General features: G+C 39.7%; 1 protein-coding gene across 4 annotated transcripts in view; it reads right to left on the reverse strand.

The window, feature by feature from the left end:
- LOC116528689 (nesprin-2-like) overlaps positions 1-23,543 on the reverse strand; it is a 187,489-nt gene that overhangs the window by 104,639 nt on the left and 59,307 nt on the right. For 3 of the 4 annotated variants that reach the window (XM_032246105.1, XM_032246100.1, XM_032246104.1), the window contains one exon: positions 20,151-20,280. In XM_032246105.1, coding sequence (XP_032101996.1) covers positions 20,151-20,229 — 79 coding nt within the window. In that variant the 5' untranslated portion in view covers positions 20,230-20,280. Of the gene's footprint in view, positions 1-20,150; positions 21,750-23,543 lie in introns of those variants that run through there. The other variant, XM_032246103.1, reaches the window with a different exon arrangement.

Genomic DNA, 23,543 nt, shown 5'->3' on the forward strand with positions numbered 1-23,543 from the left:
AGAGTTCCAAATTTCCAATCTGGCTTGGTCTTTCTGGTAATCAGACTCCATCCTGAAACCATCTAGGAGCCATCAAGAGTCTCCTTGTTAGAACAAAAGATGGTCCTATCACCAGGAAATGCCAAGGGCTTTAGGGGCTCTGTGTCAGGAACCAGAGCCAAAGGTCAAACTTAGAACAAAACATGCTCCTAACAACCCTGTGGTTCAGACAATTCCAAGAGTTTTAGGAGCTAAGTGCCAGGAACCAAGGGCAGAGACCAAATATATATTTCTTATTATGTCACAGGCAGGTGCTAATGAGACTCTGTTGCCATTCCTGGCAACAATACTGCCAACTTACTGTTAGCTAGGACAGACACAGTAAGGATGATAATTAAATTCAGACAATAATGCAACATATTTTAGCCATGTGTTCCAACAGCCCACCCAAAAAATCTTAATCAAGCTGCCATCTGATAGAAAGAGAACTAAAAACATAAAGCCACCTCTTCTATTGTTTCTCTTGGCGATGGTAACAAACAGAAATAAATAAACAAATTAAGAGAATAAAAACACACAGGCACACACAATCAAAACAAAAAAACAAGCCTAAAATATTTGAAGGAAAAACAGGAAAAAGCCGGTTACTTTACTACAAAAGGGAGGTTATTAACTAATAGAAAAAGCAGAGGATAATTTACAACACAATTTTCTTTCAACCAACCATAAACAGACAAACAATAAGAAAGGAAAACAAATAGTACCAAGACTAAGCTCTGGCTTACTGAATCAGTAAAATGAGTTTAAGAGGTAATTCCTGGCTAACAGAACTCATAAACACAGTGAGCAACCATTTCTGAACCTTGCAATTACTTTATATCACATATCTCCCTCTGGAGAATCAACATTATCACTATGGGGAAAAAAGTACTTGCCTGTCAACTTCAGCATTCCAGGACTAAAATCAAACTCTACCGCCCTGTCTCTCCCCAGTCCAGTCCTTGCCCATGTTCCCATCTCATGGGTTGGACACCCCTATCCTTTATCATTCTCAAGTACAACCCACCACCAAATCCTGCCAAATTTGCCCCCTCATATCTCTGGTATCCATTTCCTTCTCTATACCTCTTGGCCCACCAGCCCTCCTGTTCAATCCTTTTTTTTTCTTTTTTTCCTATTTTTTGTAGAGATGGTGTATTAGTCCATTCTCATGCTACTCATAAAGACATGCCTGAGACCGGGTAATTTACAAAGAAAAAGGGGTTTAATGGACTCACAGTTCCATGTGGCTAGGGAGGCCTCACAATCATGGCAGAAGGCGAAAGGCATGTCTTATATGGTGGCAGACGAGAGAATGAGAGCCAAGCAAAAGTGAAACCCCTTATAAAAACATCAGATCTCATGAGACTTATTCATTATCATGAGAACAGTATGGGGGAAGCCGCATCTACGATTCAATTATCCCCTGACTGGGTCCCTCCCACAACACGTGGGAATTATGAGAGCTGCAATCCAAGATGAGATTTGGGTGGGGACACAGCCAAACCATAACAGATGGGGTCTTTGTTGCCCAGGCTAGCCTTGAACTCCTGGGCTCAGGTTATCCTCCTGCCTCAGCCATCCACAGTGCTGGGATTACAGGCATGAGCCACTGCATCTGACCTCTCCTATTCAATCTACCATCAACTCTACCCTGGAATGCTTCCATGGCCAACTAAGTCTGCTCTAGGCCCTTCCAATCTGACCTAAATTTAACCAAATTACTCTTGATTCTTAGATGGTTTCTCTCTGCTCTTAAAATCATGAGCAAAATCCTTAACAGAGCCTAGGAGGCACAGCACCTCACCAGCCTCAGGCATCCTACCCGATCCGGCACCCCAGGCTCTAGCTGTGCTAGCCACTTCCACCTTCATTCAGGGCCTTTACAAGCTGTGTTCCTACCTCCCACAGGCATTTGTACTATTACACCCCTATTCACTTCACTGAGTTAACTTCTAGTCATGCTTAGGTCTCAGCTCAAGTGTTAGATCCGGAGGAAAAACTAAGTCAATCTAAGTCTTTCATTTGCTTTCATAGAGTTATGGGGGAATGTCCCCGCTATTTAGCATTTAACTCAATTTGTCATCAATGATAAGGTTAAGAACACTGGCTGTGGAGCCAGACTACCTGTGTGGGATCCACTTATCTCCCACTTACTAGCTGTGTACCTCAGTCTTATTCTGAAAATGGGGACAATAGTATCTATTTCATCCGGTTATTAGAAGGATTAAGTACCCCTATTGACTTAGACCAGAGGTCAGCAAACTGTTGCCCACAAGCCTAATTTGACCTGCTGCCTGTTTTTGTAAATACAATTTTATTGGAACAGCCACATGCTTGATTGTTTGTGCATTGCCTGTGGCTGCTTTCATGCTACAATGGCAGAGTTAGCAGTTACAACAGAGACCATGTGGCATTCACAGACTGAAATATTTACTACCTGGCCCTTTACAGAAAAAGTTTGCCAGTCCCTGGCATAGACTATGCTTAGTCTACACAAATATGGTTGAATATTGAAAACATTATGCTAAGTGAAAGAAACCAGTCACAAAAGACCACATATGTGAGTCCATTTGTATGACATGTCCAAAATAGGGAAATCTGTAGAGACAGAAAGTAAATTAATGGTTGCCTAGGGTTGGGAGTAAGGCTAGAGGTGGAGATGGAGGTGGGACTGGGGAGGGGTGATGGTGAAAAGGTATGGGTTTTCTTTTTGGGGTGACAAAAATGTTCTAAAATCCTGGCCAGGAACAGTGGGTCACAGCTGTAATCTTAGCACTTTAGGAGGCTGAGGTGGGTGGATCACTTGAGCTGAGGAGTTCAAGACCAACCTGGACAACACGGCGAAACCACGTCTCTACAAAAAAAAAAAAAAAAAAAAAAAAAATATGAAAAATTAGCCAGGTATGGTGGTGTGCACCTGTAATCCAACCTACTTGGGGTACTGAGGTGGGAAGATCACTTGAGCCCAGGAGGTGGAGGCTACAGTAAGCTGAGATCACACCACTACACTCCAGCCTGGGTGACAAAATGAGACCCTATCTCAGAAAAGAAGGAAAGAAAAAAAAAAGATGAAATTTTGTCATTTGTAACAACATAGATGGAACTGGAGGTCATTACGTTAAGTGAAATAAGCCTCCCTGCTATGATGGCTCATGCCTATAATCCCAGCACTTTGGGAGGCCAAGGCAGGTGAATCGCCCGAGGTCAGAAGCTCGAGACCAGGCTGGCCAACATGGAGAAACCCCGTCTCTATTAAAAATACAAAAATTAGCCAGGTGTGGTGGCAGACGCCTGTAATCCCAGCTACTCGAGAGGCTGAGGCAGGAGAATCGCTTGAACCTGGGAGGTGAAGTTTGCGGTGAGCTGAGACCGCGCCATTGCACTCCAGCCTGGGCAACAAGAGTGACACTCTGTCTGAAAAAAAAAAAAAAAAAAAAAAAGAGCCCCGGCACAGAAAGAACATCACATGATTTCACTTATCTGTGGAAACTAAAAATTAAAACAATTGAACTCACAGAGACACACAGTAGAAGAATGGTTACCAGAGGCTGGGAAGGGTACCTGGGAGTGCAGGAAGAAGGGAAGGGGAGATAATTAACGGGTACAAAAATAGTTACAAAGAATAAAGAAGACCTAGTATTTGCTAGCACGACAGGGTGACTATGGTTAAAAAAAAAAAAATGTAATTGTTCATTTTAAAATAACAAAGGGTATATAACTGGATTGTTTGAAACACAAAGGATAACTGCTTGGGGTAACGGATACACTACTTATCCAGATATGATTATTATGCATTGAATGCCTATTTCAAAATATCTCACGTAACCCATAAATATATACAACTACTATGTATTCGCAAAAAAATTTTTAAAAAGGGAATGATGAAAACTTATTTATTCACTTATTTTATTTATTTATTTTTTAGCTTGAGATAGGGTCTCATTCTGTCACCCAGGCTAGAGTGCAGTGGTGTGATCTCAGCTCAGTGCAACCTCTGCCTCCTGGGCTCAAGCAATGCTCCCACCTCAGCTTCCCAAGTAGATGAGACTACAGGCATATACCACCACACCTGGCTATTGATTGATTGATTGATTGATTGACTGATTGATTGAGACAGGTTTTCAACATGTTGCCCATGCTGGTCTTGAACTCCTGGGCTCAAGCGGTCCACCTGCCTCAGCCTCCCAAAGTGCTGGGATTATAAGCATGAGTCACTGCACCTGGCAGAAAACTTTCTTAATGTGATAAAGAACACTGATGAAGAAAACTCTAACAACATACTTAATGACAAGAAACTAAATGCATGAAATGATGGAAGTGTATATTCATGCTTCGTTCCTAAATCAAAATCAGGAACAAAGCAAGGATGTATACTTCTATCACTTCCATTCAACATTGCACTGGAGTAAGGCAAAAAAAAAAAAAAAAAAAAAGAACAAAGAACAAAGGCTGGAAGAAGAAAAGTTAAATTGTCTTTAAAGGCAATGACACGAACTTTTATTTAGAAAATCCTATTGTATGCCGGGCGCGGTGGCTCAAGCCTGTAATCCCAGCACTTTGGGAGGCCGAGGTGGGTGGTTCACAAGGTCAAGAGATTGAGGCCATCCTGGTCAACACGGTGAAATCCCATCTCTACTAAAAATACAAAATATCAGCTGGGCATGGTGGCGCATGCCTGTAATCTCAGCTACTCAGGAGGCTGAAGCAGGAGAATTGCCTGAACCCAGGAGGTGGAGGTTGCGGTGAGCAGAGATCACGCCATTGTACTCCAGCCTGGGTAACAAGAGCGAAACTCCGTCCCAAAAAAGAAAAAAAAGAAAATCCTATTGTATCTAAAAAAATATACCCAAATTAATGTGTTTAGCAAGGTTGCAAGATACAAGATAAATACACAAAAATCAATTGTATTTCTATATACTGCTAATGAAAAAAATCAAGAAATTGCTATTTGAAAATATCATTACAATGGCATCAAAAAGAATAAACTTTGGGAGGCTGAGACGGGCAGATCACAAGGTCAAGAAATCAAGACCATCCTGGCCAACATGATGAAACCCTGTCTCTACTAAAAATACAAAAAATTAGCTGGGCGTGGAGGCAGGTGCCTATGATCCCAGCTACTTGGGATGCTGAGGCAGGAGAATCACTTGAACCCAGTAGGCGGAGGTTGCAGTGAGCCGAGATCATGCCACTGCACTCCAGCCTGGGCGACAGAGTGAGATTCCATCGTTTAAAAAAAAAAAAAAAAGAATAAACTACTTACCACTAGATTTAACAAAAGAAGTGAAAGACTTATTCAATGAAAACTACAAAACACTGCTGAAAGAAATGTAAAGATCTAGGTAAATAAAAAGATAGCCTATATTCATGGACTAGAATACTTAATATTGTTAAGATGGCAATATTTTCCAACTTGTTCTATAGACTCAATGCAATTCCTATCAAATCTCAGCTGTCTTTTTTTTTTTTTTTCCACAATTAGACAAGCTATTTCTAAAATTCATATGAAAATACAAATGACCCAGAATAGCTAAAGTTGAAAAAGAATTAAGTTAGAGGACACACAATTCCCAATTTCAAAACTTACTAAAAGCTACAGTAATCAAGATAGTAGGGTACTGGCATAAGGGTAGATTTATATAATAGATCAATGGAATGGCACTGAAAATCTAGAAGTAAATTCTTCCACTTATGGTCAATTGATTTTTGACAAGCATGGTAAGAAAAAGTCAGTAGGAAAAAAATACTCTTTTTGGCTGGGTGCAGTGCCTGATGCCTGTAATAATTCCAACACTTTGGGAGGCTGAGGCAGGTGAATTGCTTGAGCCCAGAAGTTCAAGAACAGCCTGGACAACATGGTGAAACTTTATCTCTATAAAAATAAAAATAAAAACAAAAAATTTAACCAGGTGTGGTGGCATACACCTGTAGTCACAGCTACTCAGGAAGCTGAAGCAGGAGGATTGCTTGAGCCCCGGAGGCAGAGGTTGCAGTGAGCTGAAATCACACCACTGCACTCCCGCTTGGGTGACAAAGTGAGACCCTGTCTCAAAAAAAAAAAAAAGTTCTAAAATCCAATGCAATGACTGCCCAACTGTGAGTATACTAAAAACTACTAAATCATACACTTTAAATGGGTGAATTGCATGGTATATGAATTTGATGTTAAATTATATCTAATAACGTTTAATGAAATATTAGCTAATATCTATGAGATTATTTGATTAACCTCTGCCTCTTCATTAGCTTAGCTCATTCACAGGCTCCAAGAATACATGACCTGTGTCTCATTTTGCTCCTCATTTTGCCTGCAGCACCTACCCAGAGCTTTCATCCTACAGGAATTCAGAAAATATTTGTTGAATGAATGATTAAATGGCTGGGGAAGGAGGGAGCAGGATTTTGTTGTTATTTTTCCTCAATCAACATAGAGATTTAAGTACTTAGTTTGTTGGGAAAATATATGACATAAGATCAATGATTTCTACTTTGAGCCTCAGCATGTGGAATCCAGCAACTTCGTGTTGCCACATGAGCAAACCACACCCTTGTGTAAACACCTGAGATTCTTATAATGAGGCTTTTGTTTCCAACCGCACTGGAACATAGCTCCCGGCTCTCTGAGTAAGCAAATCTTGTATTTCTAGCACATGAAAATGAGCCCACAATACTGATAAAAGTCTAGAAGCTGGGTGCTATTTGTCTTTCCCCCTTCTCACCCTCTTCTGATTCATCTGAGTTGCTCAATAAATATCTATGGAATGAAGAAATAAAGAAATTACTACATTTATTTTAACACACATTTATTACTCTTTGCTACCTTTTATCTAGCACATAAAACTGAACGCTTTTCTTTTGAAAGTCAAGACATGTGAGCCTGAACACTTTCTACTGGAGCAGCAGTCCAAGCACCTCTGACTGCTGAGTGCAAAAGAACCAGACTGCACTAAACAGAGCTGTGCTGCGATTATAACCAGGTTCATTTTGGAATGCCAGCAAATTACTCAGGATGATTGTTTAAGCGCAGGTTTCTGGTACACAACTCTCCGAGATTCTGATTCAGGGCTTCACATATCTCACTTTGTGAAATAGTTGTCTAAATAGACTGGACGATTTACACGTGTGACTTATTCTTGAAATAAGAGAAGGAAATAAGAAGGGCCTGGCAAAAAAAAAAAAATAGCGATGAAATAATAAACTCTGGATATTAATATAATGTATCTCGAAATAAATATTATAACACATGAGTATTTTTTTATAGAGATGGAGTCTTGCCATGTTGCCCAGGCTAGTCTCAAACTCCTGAGCTCAAGCTATCTTCCCACATCAGCCTCCCACAGTGCTAGGATTATAGGCAAGAGCCACTGCACCTGGCCCTAACATATGGATCTCTTAAGAAACACTGGAGGGGCTCAGATGGCTTGCTGAAGCAAGTCAGGCCCAGGAATAAGGAACTATGACACTTTCATTAAAGCCTACCAATGAAGCGGTCAGGTAGCCATTTTACGAATAATACTTCCTCCCAGAAGATAGAGGATATTTTATTTGCTCATTTAATAAAATATCTAAGCTGGGTGTGGTGGCTTGTACCTGTAATCTCAGCACTTTGGAAGGCTGAGGTGGGAGGATCAGTTGAGCCCAGGAGTTCAAGACCAGACCAGGCAACCAAGTGAGACCTTTTCTTAAAAAAAAAAAAAAATACAAAGTATTAGCCAGGCATGGTGGCACACACCTATAGTCCCAGTTACTTGAGAGACTGAGGTTGGAGAAGCACCTGAGCCCGGGAGGTTAAGGCTGCAGTGAGCCATGATCATGCCACTATACTCCAGCCTGGATGACAAAGTGAGACCCTGTCTCAAAAAAATAAAACAAAACAAAATGTCTATTGAAAGCCTAGTAGGTCTTGGATAATATGCTCTGGATTTCACATCCAGAGTCATCATCTCTAACCAATTCCCTTCCCAACCAAAGTTGTTCTCCTGCATTTTTTTTTCAGTGAATAGTTCTATCATCTACCCATGTGCCCAAGAATAAACCTATCATATTTTCTATTTATTTATTTTTGAGACAGTCTTCTCTGTCCCACAGGCTGGAATGCAATGGCACGATCTCCACTTACTGTAGCCTCCACCTCCCAGGTTCAACTGTCTCAGCCTCCAAAGTAGCTGAGATTACAGGTGCATGCCAACACGCCCAGATAATTTTTGTATTTTTTAGTAGAGACACAGTTTCACCATGTTGGTCAGACTGGTCTTGAACTCCTGGCCTCAAGCGATCCACCCACCTTAGCCTACTAAAATGCTGGGATTACAGGCGTGAGTCACCACACCTGGCCAAAACCTATCATCTTTGATACATCCTTCCCTCTCCTTCGCCCATACCCAGTCCCTCAAAAAGTCCTGATACCTATTAGACGATATCTCCTGAACACCTATTTTTCTCCATCTCCATGACCACGTCCACATCAGGACATCATTCTCTCTCGGGTGGACCACCCTAACAGACTTAAGCTGGTCTTTCTGTTTCTATACTCACTCCCTTAAAGACTATACCCCACACTGCAGCCTGGGGGAATTTCTAAAACCAGTTCTGTGGCTCCTCAGAATCCCTCCATTGCTTCTCCTTGGTCTTAGGAAAAATTCCAAACCCCTATATGTTTACATGACCCCTCATCTCTTCACATTATCCTCCAAATTTTAATTCTCCTTTAAATCCGCAGTCTCACTGAACGCCCATTGCCCCGAATGTACCACATTCAGCTCATCTTCCGGTCTCTCCTGCCCACAGCATCTTCTCATCTTCATACTGCTCATTTGCTAACACCTTTTAGGTAAAAGCTTAGGAATCATTTTCTCTGGGAAGCCTTCCGTGGGTCTGAGTTAGGTACTCCTACTCCATACTTCCACAGTACCAAGTCTTGCCTCACTTGGAGCACACATCCCATGATACTGGGATAGTCTATGTGCTTGTGTGTATCTCTAACCAGGGGACACATTTTAGAAGACGATGTGCCATGTACTACCCCGTGTGCTCAGCACAATGCCTTATACACAGAAAGTGTTCAAAAATATTTGTTGAATAATGAATGAACAAATGAATGGAGCTTTCAGAGTAAACTGACCTATACCTAGGAAAAGCCTAACAAGTAACGAAATACTACCTCTTACCTTAAAAAGAAAAAAACCTTACCTTTCATCATGCGCCTGATATCCCTATTTTACAGCAAAGTTTCTTGAAAGTGTAAATAAAGCGACTCTCTCCACTTCCTCGTTCTCGTATTCTCCCTCCTCAAGGCACTCCAGTCAGGCTTCCATTTCTACCACTTGACAGTAGCTAACCTTGTCAGAGCCATCACAACAAATCCTATGAGCCCAATCTAGTGGGCACCTCTCTGTACTGACCTTACTTGATTGCTGTGTGGCATTCAACATGCTTTACCACACCACCTTCTGTTTTTTAAGACAGGGTCTCACTCTCTCACCCAGACTAGAGTGCAGTGGCCGGATCTCAGCTGACTGCAACATCCGCCTCCCAGACTCAAGTGATTCCCCTGCCTTAGCCTCTCGAATAGCTGGGATTACAGACGCGTGCCACTACGCCCGGCTAATTTTTGTATTTTTAGTACAGACAGGGTTTCACCATTTTGGTCACGCTGGCCTCAATCTCCTGACCTCCCAAAGTGCTGGGATTATAGGCGGAAGCCACAGCGCCCCGCCTCCCAAAGTGCTGGGATTATAGGGGGAAGCCCCAGCGCCTGGCCACCACCTTCTTGAAACACTTTCATCTAAGAGTTTCCAGGCCATCACGTTCACCTGCTTTTCCTTCCTTGTCACCAGCTACTGCTTCTCAGTGTCCTTTCCTTGTTCCTCCTCTTCCACTTGACCTCTAAACACTGAATGACCCAAAGGTCTGCTCTTGCTATACACTCCATAGGTGATCTCAATCAGTGCTTGACCAGGTCAGGCCACCCCTTGCCCACCACAATCCAGCCACACTAGGCTTCTTGGGCTCCATGAATTCACCAACCTTGCTTCTATCCTAGAGCTCTCCTTTGTCCTACTGCCTCACATTGGGCCGCTTTCATGTTGCTCTTTGCAGGGAAGTTCCCTGTGTTACTCAATCGCTCCCAAACTGTCCCTTCTCAGAGGCCTTCTCTGATCCAAAGAAGTCACCCAAGCTCTATGATATGAACTCATTTAAATCTTCTGCACAGCATTTTACCATGCACTGATGTGCTTCTTGATTATAATCTAGTCTGAAGTTGTTCACCTCAGTATTCTCTTACCCAAAATGGTGCCTGATACAAGGCAGGGTCACAGGAAACATTTGCTGCATGAATCAATCAGTGAACAGTTTCACCTGTGCTCATAAAAATTATAATTATGTGATGAAGTGGGAAATGTGAATTTACCTAGATTTCTGAAACATTTTATTTTGAAGACATCAAAACCCCCAGGAAGTTTGCCAACAAAGCATTCAGATGGAGGCAGAGATACACAGCAGTCCCACTATTAAAAATCCTACTTAACTGAAGAAAAGGCAAATGATTCCAATGTTTTGGAAAGATCTTAAATGTTTCTCAAATTTGAGAAGGGCTGTTTGTGTTCCACACTTGAGCCAGGTGCCCTTTACCTTGTAACATGACACCACTGATGAAACTGGTAATCCCCTGTGCAGTAAAGACGGAAAAAACCAGTGCCTAACTAGTGAACGTTGCTCCACCTCACAGGAGAACAGCAAAAGCGTGTGGCTACTCTTTCTGCCTTTTCCCTCCTATGCTCGTCCTACATGCATCACTGCACAGACTCTCAATGACAGTAAGAAATTATTCATCCAGCATCTGACGTCTCTCCTCCAAAGAGACACACACTAAAAACTTCAGACATTCCATCTCCCTGATAAATCATTCATATCCTTTTATCCATCACTTTTAAATGACTATAAAAATACCTGGTGGTAGTCAACTGTGGCTCTCATACATATCGAGAAACAGAAATGCAGTTACCTTTGAGATTCCCTGAATGATCTAGAAAAATGGGAGTTACTTTGGGAAACTGTAATTACCAATGTTGAAATCAGGTAAGGGAAGTAATGTTTTGAAGAGGCACATTTAGAAATGACCTCCAATTCAGTGTTGAACCACACACTAAATCCAGCAAATGATTACAATGTAACATACTATACTAACTTCTTTTTCCATATTAAAGGTGACGTTATTTTAAGTTTTGTGTTTTTCTAATGTACTACTTCAGGATCTCAATAATTACACCCCCACCCGACATACATGGATACAGAAAAGCTCAGAAAATCTTGTATCTCATGGGGCTAATTAAAAAGGATTTTTATTTCCATACGGAATGAATGAGATCTTTGTTAACCCACTTTAACAAGACTCTAAATGACCCTGGATTTATCTTGCCCTAGTTTTCAAAATTTAACTGACCCAGAATAAAATAAGCTTATCCCCAAATTCCTGGCAAAAACAGAACCAAAGTTCCCAGAAGCCAAAATTGTATATACAAACTAAAGAAAAAAACAATTTTTTTTCTGAAAAACACTATGCAGTGCAAAATACCACAAGAGCTTTTATTTTTCCTTTAATTAGAATATTTTTAAGGTTATAAAGCTTAATAATATCAAGGCAAAGAATTTTCCAAGAAAACACAGCAAAAGCGAATATCAGCTACTATGATAACAGGAACTTTCTAGAAGCTTTTTTACTGTTACAGTACAACACTGATAGCCAGTGAAGGACTAACCTAACCCACTAAACATGGGTAAATTATAGCTTGATTGCTGTAATAAGTATCTAACCAGCCAAAGAAAATTTGCTTTTATTCATAATAAATGAGCAATATGAACTGGTTAGAGAAGCAAAATATTACCTACTAATACATGCCTTTTCTTACTCTTCATTCATCATCAACCTCAAAATTCCACAGTGGGGACTTTGTTGCAAATGGGAAGAAATTCCACCCAGAATCCTTTTTAAAAAAAATAAGTAATTGTTCATTTTAGAGACAGGGTCTCCCTCTGTCGTCCAACCTAGAGCACAGTGGTGTGATGAAAGCTTACTGCAGTCTCAACTCCTGGGCTCAGGCGATCCTCCCACCTCAGCCTCCCAAGTAGCTGGGACTACAGGGGAAAGCCACCATGCCCAGATAATTTATTTTATTTTTTGTTGAGCCAGGGCTCTCACTATGTTGCCCAAGCTGGTCTCAAACTCCTGGGCTCAAGCAGTATTCCCACTTCAGCCTCCCAAAGTGCTGAGATTACAGGTCTGAGCCACTGCACCAGCCTAGAAGCTTGTAATCGATCTTGTTCCTCTTTCTAAGACTTCACATGGTTTCATTCACTCGCACTTATAAGGTAGAACAAATTCTTCTCTCATAAACACTAAAGCATTATTTAACCCCAAAACATCACAGACACACCTCACTGTCTTAGGTCTAAAAAATTCATGTTTCCATCCCATCTGACAATTTTCATGAACACAAAAGTTCTTCTAAACCGGGGTACTTCATAGAACATTTTAAAATACATAAAATGGCCACTCAGTCACTCATAATAAAATTGTTTATTGAAAACCTAAAATATTCAGAAACTTGATTGGCAATAATGATTCATTAATATTGTCTATACCTAAAACACACTTGGAAGAACTCTGAAGTATTATTGCAGCAAGTAATATCCAAAGATGAGAGGAAATTCAAGGATAAGAACAGTAAGAAGACAACAGTCTCCAGGGAAGTTCTGACCAAACTGTTTCATCTTTGCACTGAGAAGAATTTATAACTCACCTTGCAAATAATGCTGTATACAGTATGTTTTTTATTCCTCACCTTCCTAAAACTGACACATAAAAAGATATTCCAGACAACATTTCTGGTCCTATTTCGGTTGAATTTGTACAATGGATACCAAAATTAGGAACATAACCCTTGAAAGTTAAAGACCTCAGCTCATCTCACAAGAATGATTATATTGTAGTGCCAGCACTTTGGGAGGCTGGGATTACGATATAATCATTCTCGAGCAAATCATGAGACCAGCCTGGCCAACATGGTGAAACCCTGTCTCTACTCAAAATACAAAACATTAGCTGGGCGTGGTGATGGGCGCCTGTAATCTCAGCTACCCAGGAGGCTGGGGCAGGAGAATCACTTGAACCCAGGAGGTGGAGGTTGCAGTAAGCTGAGATAGTGCCACTGCACTCCAGCCCAGCTGGCAGTGCGAGATTCCATCTCAAGAAAAAAGAATGATTACATTGGCATCCCAGGCTATCTTTTCACTTCCACATGACATCAACAAGCAAAAGCACATCTAGACTACATGCTTCTTGAAGATGCCCAATTTATTTCTTTGTACTCATAACACCTTGCCCACAGTGCATGACTGGCATTCAGCATTTACCAAGTAAATGAATAAAATTAAACCTGACATCTCCATTATGATGTTTGAAACCTAACCCACTAAACATGGATAATTTTTAACGCTTCTAAAAATAGTACAAAAATTGAAAGCTTCCCATCAGATGGATACTCAGTAAATAACAAATAAGTTTAAACAGACTAATAACCTAACTACAGAGACTCACGTTTCACCACTGGACCCTACCACGTAACGATATCTACACAGAAGACACAGAGGGTTTTTTAATCTTTTAAAATATATCATTGAGACGATAAGAGCATTAAATAAAACATGTGAGCCTTGTTTGAAATGACACAGTAACTGGGCTGAATGTTTTTTATAACAAGTTCATGCAGATGAACCTGCATCTTGTCAGGACTGCTTGCAAGTTAACTTCTGAGTGGTGGCAAAGGTAACAGAATCTACACTCATTCCTAGTTCAGTGTCTAAAATGGTAATATCAGTGTATCATAAAATGATAATATTAATGATAATATTCTGTATCTGGATGCTGTTTTTCTAAAGCATTGGTCGATGTTATTCATTATGTCCTTTATAACTAACAAGTTATAGTGACTTATTAAAAAAGAAATAAATCTAAAGTACAAAAATGTAAGGGTCCAAAACAGTTCAAAATTGCCTACAGTTGCCATTTAAAATTTCTCATGATGAGTCCTCCTACACAGCCAATTTCGCTTGTTACTATGGCTTTCAAATAGATCCTCCACCTGCATCATGCTTTTAATCTTTCTATAATGGAGAAGTTCTCAAGAGTCTTTGTAAAGCACCTTTTATCTACAAAAATTTATTTTAAGCACATTGATATAAATAATATTTAATGGCCTTTGTATTTGATACTATCATGATTCATAAAAACACACTAAATAGGCCGAGCACGGTGGCTCACAACAGTAATCCCAGCACTTTGGAAGACCAAGGTGGGAGGAACTATCAAGCCCAGGAGTTTGAGACAAGCCTAGGCAACATGGCAAAACCCCATCTCTACTAAAAATACAAAAAATAGCTTGGCGTGGTGGCACGTGCCTGTAATCCCAGCTACTTGGGTGGCTAAGACACAAAAACTGCTTACACCCAGGAGGCGAAGGCTGTAGTGAGCCAAATCACTTCACTGCACTCTGGCCTGGGCAACAGGGCAAGGCTTCTGTTTCAAAACAAAACAAAAACAAAACACACTAAATAAAGTTAGTAATTTGGACATTATATGCTACTGCTATTATCCCAAGCCGCTCAACTTCAAAACCTTGGAGCCTTTCTACCTTATCCATATTCATAGTTGCAATTTCCTACTGAGTCTTCCACCTTAAAGATTTTCTTATCTGTCCCATACTTTCACGACCACTGCTAAAACCGTGGCTCAGGCAAAAGTACCAACACCCAGATATTTGCTAACACTTCCTAATAGGTTTCTCCAACTACTTTCTCGCCGTTTCCAGTCTTCCTGTACCTCAAAGCCAGATTAATCCCCTAAGGCACAACTCTGACATGTGACCACGTAACTCTCACTCGCAAAACCCAACAGGTAGGCACTGCCTAAAAGCAAAAAACCCAAACCTAGGGTTTCAATTCAACTCCCTGAAGGATCTGAATCTCAGAAATACTTTAGAAAGGATTCCTGCTTTGGTCCCAAATTACACTGAATTGCAAAGAAAATCCCATCTAACTTTAAAGTCCTGTGATACGTTTTTTTTTTTAAGTCCTGTGATACTTATCCAACTTTACCCCCACTGCTTTTATAATCATATCTATCCAATACATCAAAAAAATTGTTCCCTGGGCATACCTTTCTCACACAAAGGGCTGAGCACAGATGTTGTTTCTGACAAAGTTTATAGTTATTATTTTCTTGGGATCAAAGATAAGGAAGCACCTATTACTTTGCCAAGGAAGAAATCCAAATGGAAAGATTTAAAGGAATTATATAAAGGGCATATTGGTAAAGCAAATAATGTTTAGATATAGTCATTTATGGCCAGGTACAGTGGCTCACACCTGTAATCCCAGTGCTCTGGGAGGCCAAGGTGGGAGGATAGCTTGAGGCCGGGAGTTCAAGACCAGCCTGGGCAAATTAGCAAGATCCTCCCCATATATTTTTTTTAATTTTTTTAAATTTAAAACTATATTAAATTTTAAAATTTTTAAACAACCATTTATTATCATTTTAATAGCCTGAATCTCCATATCTCAAAATCATTTAAAATAATGTCTGCCGGCCAGTGGCTCACATCTGTAATCCCCACGCTTTGGAAGGCCAAGGCAGGTGAATCACTTGAGGTCAGAAGTTCAAGACTAACCTGGCCAACATGGTGAAACCCTGTCTCTACTAAAAATACAAAAATTAGCCAGGCATAGTGGCAGTTGCCTGTAATCCCAGCTACTCAGGATGCTGAGGCAGAGTTGCTTGAACCCAGGAGGAGGAGGTTGCAGTGAGCTGAGGTTGCACCACTGCTCTCTATCCTGGGCAACGGAGTGAGACTCTGTCAAAAAAGAAAATTTTTTTTATATATTATATATTTTATATGTATGTAATATATATATAATATATATATGAATAAATAAATAAAGTAAAATGTGGGCTGCCCAGAGTAATAGAGAATGCACTAAACTAAATGAATTCCATTTTTAAATGAACCCACTCAAATTCATAAATACCATTCATTTCTCTTCCTAACCAGTCTAATACCATTCTCTTCACTAGATACAGAAAACATAAATATCTACCTATAAAGAGTACTTTCAGGGCCAGGTGTGGTGGCTCACACCTGTAATCCCAGCACTTTGGGAGGCTGAGGTAGGAGGATCACTTGAGTCCACAAGTTCAAAACCAGCCTGGGTATCACAGCAAGACCCCCATCTCTACAAAAAATTAAAAAGCCAGGCGCAGTGATGTGTACCTGTAGTATCAGCTACTTGGGAGGCTGAGGTGTAAAGATCACTTGAGCCATGTTCACACCACTGCTCTCCAGCCTGGGTGACAGAGCAAGACCCTCTCTCAAAAAAAAAAAAAGAGGGAGGGTACCCTCAAATTGGCTTTATATTTTCTCAAAGATCACACAAAAAGTCAATGAAAAGAAAGATGAAGTCACTTGCTTATTGTCCTGCTCTATGAATTTCAGCAAAGCACTGCCTTATTTTTAGGGCTGATTTCTTTTAGGCCCCGCACATATGGGCTATCTGCTTTCATTATATATCAATGATGAATCACTACATTTCAATTCAGACATTTTAATCTTTTCTTGCACAATTGCAAGAAATTGCAACAAGGGTGTTGCCACAATTGTCTCACCTTAGATTAAGTTTTTGATAAAGCAGGTTTTATAAGTTAATTAGGCCATTCTACTGTCTCTATCCGCCTCTAAAAACGGTTCTGAAACAAAGAAAAATAAAAACTTTCTTAAGAGCAGTGATCCTGAGCCTCTCATATTACATGAAATCTCTTTTCTCCTATTACTCCAAGGATCATTAAGCACATGTGAATTTTGCGAAATACGAGTCTGCTTGCTGTGTGTGCAATGCCAAGTGTCAAGACTACCACCAACAGCCTTTAGTTCAGTAGTTCTTCATGCAGATAATATTGTCCATCAATTTTTTTCTCAAATAACTAATAATCCTGCTAGGAAAGCAAAGGTGCCTTCAGAAATACATCCAAGTGGCTGCCTTCTTTTCTTCCTTCCTCCCTCCCTTTCTTCTTTCCTTCAACAACTTAGGCTGAAATAATCATTCTAAATTCACTGATAACAATATGGAACTCAACTTTTGGAAACCTATTCATTTCACCATAAAGCCTTCATCTTATAGGCATGGGAACTTTGTGGTTGGTATCTCTTGAGGGTACCTGGCTAATGTGAACAGATTGCCCAGTGTCACCTCAACACTATAGTACTGGCTTTCCACCTTCCCCCTACAGAGCAATGCGTCCAGCCCCACGATTTCTCTAAATACATCATGAAAGGAAATCGTCCAGACTGATCAGTGCATGTATATCATATTTACATTGCAAAATAGCCCATACTATTCTCCAATTGTAAAGCAGATTGTATAACCTACTATAATTCAAAACATGCTATAAGAAACCACTCATTTCTCAGTAATTTGCTAATTATTTTGAGCTATGTGTGAGCCTGAGATCACTAATATTACTTGAAGATGTCCATCCATATTCTGGACGTAAAAACTTGCTGTGGATTGAATAGGTTAAGGCTAAGATTTAATACATTTTCCAGAGAAAGTTGTTAAGGGAACTCCCTCTTTCAAACTAGTGTATGGTACAATACAAAAAAAACTGTCCTCCTAGTCAAAACTGCTGCTCACTAGCTCTGGGACTCTCGGCAAGTAATTCATTCTTTCTGAGCCACAGCTTCTTTCTCAGCTTGTCAAAGATTTTTTTTAAATCTACTTCATGATGTGGTTGTGAGGATCAAATGAGATGATGTATGCAAAAGTGCTACATAAGTTACAGCATGCTACACAAAAGTCAAAATGCTCACTCTATTGTGGGGAAGAAAATATTATTTGATATGTATGATAATTATAATACTGTAAGTGCTCAAATAGATACTATGGGATAACACAGGAGGAAGCACGTTATCTCAGCCTAAGAGAGAACAGGGCTCACAGAGGAAGCTGATTCTAATTGACCTGGGGATGGATAAGGGATGTATGAAGGATGGATGGGGATGACTTCTGCTGCTGAAGGAGGCGGGGAGAGGGGAGCTACAAGGGAAACAACCCAAATGAAAGCACACAGGCTGGCCGAGGGGGAAGAGTATGGCCCCCTAAGGAACTGTGGGTCTGGAGCACAGAGTGTATATGAGGCACGGTGGGAGATAAGAGCAGAGAGAAAGGCAAGCACTGGACCAGCAAAAGCCTGAGCCACACCAAGAAGTCTGGACGTCATCCCACATGTGATAGGGAGCCACGGAACAGAAATGTTAAAACAAACAAAAGAAAAAGCAGAGAAAAACCAGACTTCTGGTTTACACTTTTTTCCCGTATACCATTAAGTTTCTACTCCAGCCATGTGCCCCTGGACAAGCAATAGTTTGAGAGTAAGATTTTTGACCTCAAACATAGTAAAAGAAAGTTCGATGTACATATTGAGTCGCTAGTCTGTGTCAGGCACTCTGCTAAGCCCCTTTGTCTCTCTTACTGTTCATCTTCAAGATGCAGCTGCAGTGTGGGCACTCTCATTCACATTTTACAAATGAGGAAACTGAGACTCAAAAGATGAAATCTCTCCTCCAAGTTCAAAGAACTAATGATTGGCAGAGTCAGTATTAGAAATCTGATTTACCTATTTATTGCAGCCAAAACTTCACATGCAACCAAAATACCATAGAAAAACAAGAATTTTTTTCCAGTTAAATGAATGCGTGATTCCAAATACATCTGTGTATTAAGACACTATTTTTTTAGTCCTTACTAAAAATTTTTAAAATTCTTACCTCAAGTATAACCTCTCAACAATTTGTTTCTTAGTCTACACAAATTATACAATAGTTACTTTTAAAAGGCTGATACATACAGATACTGTCTATTCTAACAGCTACTGATTTCCATCTCAACTCAAAATATAGAAGCAAATGACTCAAAACAGGGTGGTTTTGTTTTTGTTTTTGTTTTTTTGCCAAATCACTCAATATGCCATCAAAACAGATCTTTAGTTTAAAGGAAAATATCAGAAAAAAAGTAATTTTGGCATCTTTACCATAAATGACTCAGGATCTATGATTTTTAATAACATTCTAAAAATGCTGCATAATACTGCCCATAATCTTAAAATTACTTTAAAATACATATTTCCATAAACATTTTCAAAGACCTGCTATAGCCTTATTTCTTGTATACTAGCTAACTTTACTCAACTCCAACATTTGCTTTATCAGCAAAGAGAAGGTCTAGTGGCTAGTGAATTTTCAAAATACAACACAAATGTTGCCAAACTTCAGAATAAACATTTTTTTAAAATGACAGCACTTATACACATGGACACATGATTCACATGATTGAAAGATTATTCATTCATGATATTACCTCTCTTCCTATCGGAAAAATAAAGATGTACATTTATTTATTTATGAGACAGAGTTTCACTCTTGTTGCCCAGCCTGGAATGCAATGGTGCGATCTCAGCTCACCGCAACCTCCATCTCTCGGGTTCAAGCAATTCTCCTGCTTCAGCCTCGCAAGTACCTGGGATTACAGGCATGTGCTACCACACCTGGCCAGTTTTGTACTTTTAGTAGAAATGGGGTTTCTCCATGTTGTTCAGGCTGGTCTTGAACCCCTGACCTTGGGTGATCCGCCCACCTCGGCCTCCCAAAGTACTGGGATTACAAGCATGAGCCACCGTGCCCGGCAAGGATGTGCATTTAAAAGAAGCTATACAAGAAGATATGAAGTAAGCACAAACAATGCCAAGTAAACTGTGGGTTACTATTTAATTTTCACTGCAAATAAAATACATACGCTCAATAAGAAACTGGAGATAGTAAATTCCTTCCAGGTATTCCTTACTTTCCCACAGAGCTAAGACAGCAATAAAGACATTTAAGTATACTAAAAGGTTTCTCCAGCTGGAAAAATACAGATATATTTAATTATCTCCATAGGAGAGACAGAAATCAGTATGATTTGCAGCTAGGTAAGAATAAGGTTTCCAGTTTCTGTGGGTGCTACCCCGACCCAATCTTAATTACCTTGCAATGAAATATGGAGATCATCGATGCCCCAGGAAACCTGTTCATCTTCAGTGGGAAGCTCAGGACTAGATGCCATTCTTTGACTCAATGGAGATTATATCATGTCCATCTCAATTAAAGAAGTGAACTGAAAGTGAAAGAGATAAATGTTTATTAATAACTTTGCTGCTCTGTTTCTAGTAAACATGAACTGCCAGAAAACAGCAGCAACCAAAAACCGTCCTCCAAAACAAGTACGGCTTTCTAGTGTGCATTTCCATAGCTCATGAAGAACAAAGTAACTACGCCTTTCTCTTGAGTCATGATTTTGCCCTATGACCTATGCATGCCCTTTGCAGCTGCCTTCAGAACTCCAAAAGAACTAGTATTGTGGATTCTATACCAGTGATGAACAGGAAAGCCAGGCGATTCGATGTAGTAACTTATCTAGAGGAAGTAAAGCTGCCCCAAACTGTTATCTTAGGCGTTAGTGTTATGCGATTGTTGGCCTTCAACCTTCAAGGATTTTCTTTAAAACATTTTACTAACTTAGCTCCTTTTCTGCCCCAGTTATGTTGCCATTTACTGGAAACAAGAAGAGCTGAGCCTGCATAGCTTGCAAAGTGAAACTAAAAACCTAACATATCAAAAAGAATATTTTAATGAGTTATCTAATATAGTGAATTCTTTTCCCAAGGGCTTATTTTTCCACCTACGCGTTTCTTCCCCTTGCCTCACCTTGATTCTTAAAGAATCCTTCCAGCGAGAGCAATTTTTACTCCATACCTCTTAAAAAGCATTGCTTCATGTATTTATTTACCACTATTAGTTTCTGGAGGATGAGTACAAAACACTGACTTCTCTCATATGGATGATCAAATAATAAAATAAACCTAATCAAGCATATAAAAATATAAAGTAGCTGGGGGTGTACATAGTGATGGATACCTGTACAGCTTTGTGATCAAGCAAGCATTGCAAAATATTAATGTTATATGTTGACCATATAGGTATTCACTTTTAAATTCCTTTATTTTTACTGTATACTGGAAATTTTGCATAATAAAATGCTGGCAGGGGGACTAAAAGATAAATATGAGGCCAACAGCTAGATACAATCATATTAAATATTAAACAGAACACTTAAAAAAATACAAAGAGTAAAAATCATTAAATAGTTCCTGCTAGAGAAGACTTCAAAAATCTTTCAATCCTGCCTGCTTCCTCTGTTTATCACCCACAGCCCTTTTAGTATCTCTTGTATGGATCACTGTTGTTAAAGATTTCATAACTTAATTAATGATTAATTTGTTTGTCCTCTGAATTAAGATGAATCACAACCAGCCTGAGGTAAAAGAGTTGCTATATGGAGTAGAGATATTCTAACCAAAAGGAAAGGCTGTTTATTAGTTCCCCATGAGCCTCGGCAGCCTGACAACTGATAAAAATACAAATGTCCTCAGCTGCGTGATATCCTGAGGACCTCCACTTCCCATACTCTGGGGCTCCTGAACCCAAAGTAGAGACAAAGCACTTCTTCATTTTGGCACCCTAAGAACTGAATTCCAGAATGAATCTTCTAAGGGCACATACTATTCCATGTCATAGCTATTTAAAAAAAAAAAAAGGATAATAGCAATAGCAGCAACAGTACTTACTGTATATAGGCAGTGTTACAAGCACTTTGTATATAAAACCTCATTTAATCTTTATAATAATGGTAAGAGTTAGGAACTACAGTTATCTCCACATTTGAAAAGACACAACTTAGATGCACCAATATGATTCACAATTGTCTAAGGACACACAGGTACTAAATGAGGGAGCCAAGACTTGAATCCACGTGGTTTGGGCTTCAGAGTTCATCCTCTAAACCAGCACATGATGGTACCTCTTAAGGTGAGCGAAAGTTTGCCACATGTTGTTTATTTTTGTTTTCATTCATTTGTACAACAAATAATCATATAGGCTGGATGCTGTTCTCAAGAGATTCAATCCTCTAAGAATGACAAATGAACACAATATTAAGCAAAGTCCTCTAATAAACAAGGATAGAAGGTATTCTGATAGCAAAGGAGACAGCATGCCCCACCACTTAAAGCTGGAGATGGATGCAGTGGACTGAGATCTTACATTCCCCAAAGTCCACATGTTGAAATCTAATCCCCAATGTCATGGTATTAGGAGGTGGGGCCTTTGAGAGGTGATCCTCATTAATGGGATTAGTGCCCTTATAAAAAAGCCCCAAGAGAGACTCCTTACCCCTTCCACCATGTGAGCATAGACTGAGAAGATTGCCATCCCTAAGGAAATAGGCCCTCAACAGACACTGAATCTTCCAGACTTGATCTTGGATTTCCCAGCCTCCTAAACTATGAGAAATACATCTCTGTCGTGTTAAACTACCCATTATACGGTATTTTGTTATAGCAACTCAAACCACCTAGGACAAGAGTGTACTTATTAAAAAATAGCATTTCCTGCCAAATAGTCCCATTAGCATTATTTGGACAGTACCTTGAATTTGGTAAGAATGTCTCTGAGAAGATGAAAGTAAGTATAATAAGAAATGACAAAGATGATATTACAGCTGATCCCTCAGAAATACAAAAGATCCTCAGTGAACACTACAAACAACTCTATCCATACAACTTAGAAAATCTAGAGGAAATGGATAAATTCCCGGAAACACAGTTTCCCAAGACTGAATTAGAAGGAGATTGACATCTTGAGTAGACCAATATCAAACTCTGAAGATGAATCAATAATAATTTTTTTAAAAACCTACCAACCAAAAAAAGCTCTGGACCAGATGGATTCACAGCTGAATTCTACCAGAAGTGTAAAGAAGAACTGGTACAAATCCTACTGAAACTATTCCAAAAAAATCAAGGAGGCGGGACTCCTCCCTAACTCATACCATGAAGCCAGCATCAGCCCAATACCAAAATTTGGCAAAGACACAACTAAAAAAGAAAACTTCAGGCCAATATCCCTGATGAACACAGACGCAAAAATTCTCAACAAAATACTAGCAAACTGAATTCAGCAGCACATAAAAAAGTTAATTCGTCATGATCAAGTAGGCTTTATTTCTGGGATGCAGGGTTGGTTCGAACATATCCAAATCAATAAATGTGATTTACCACATAAACAGAATTAAAAGCAAAAACCATATGTCATCTCAATAGACACGGAAAAGCTTTTTATAAATCGAACATTTCCCTTTATGATTAAAAAAACCCTCCACAGACTAGGCATTGAAGGAATATACCTCAAAATAATAAGAGCCATATGAAAAAAACTCACAGCCAACATCATACTCAATGGGCAAAAGCTGAAACAATTCCCCTTGAGACTCAGACCAAGATAAAGATGTCCACTCTCACTACTCCTATTCAACATAGTACT

This window comes from Sapajus apella, unplaced genomic scaffold, assembly GCF_009761245.1.
Source record: "Sapajus apella isolate SASKATOON/1434 unplaced genomic scaffold, GSC_monkey_1.0 scaffold59, whole genome shotgun sequence".
NCBI lineage: Eukaryota > Metazoa > Chordata > Mammalia > Primates > Cebidae > Sapajus > Sapajus apella.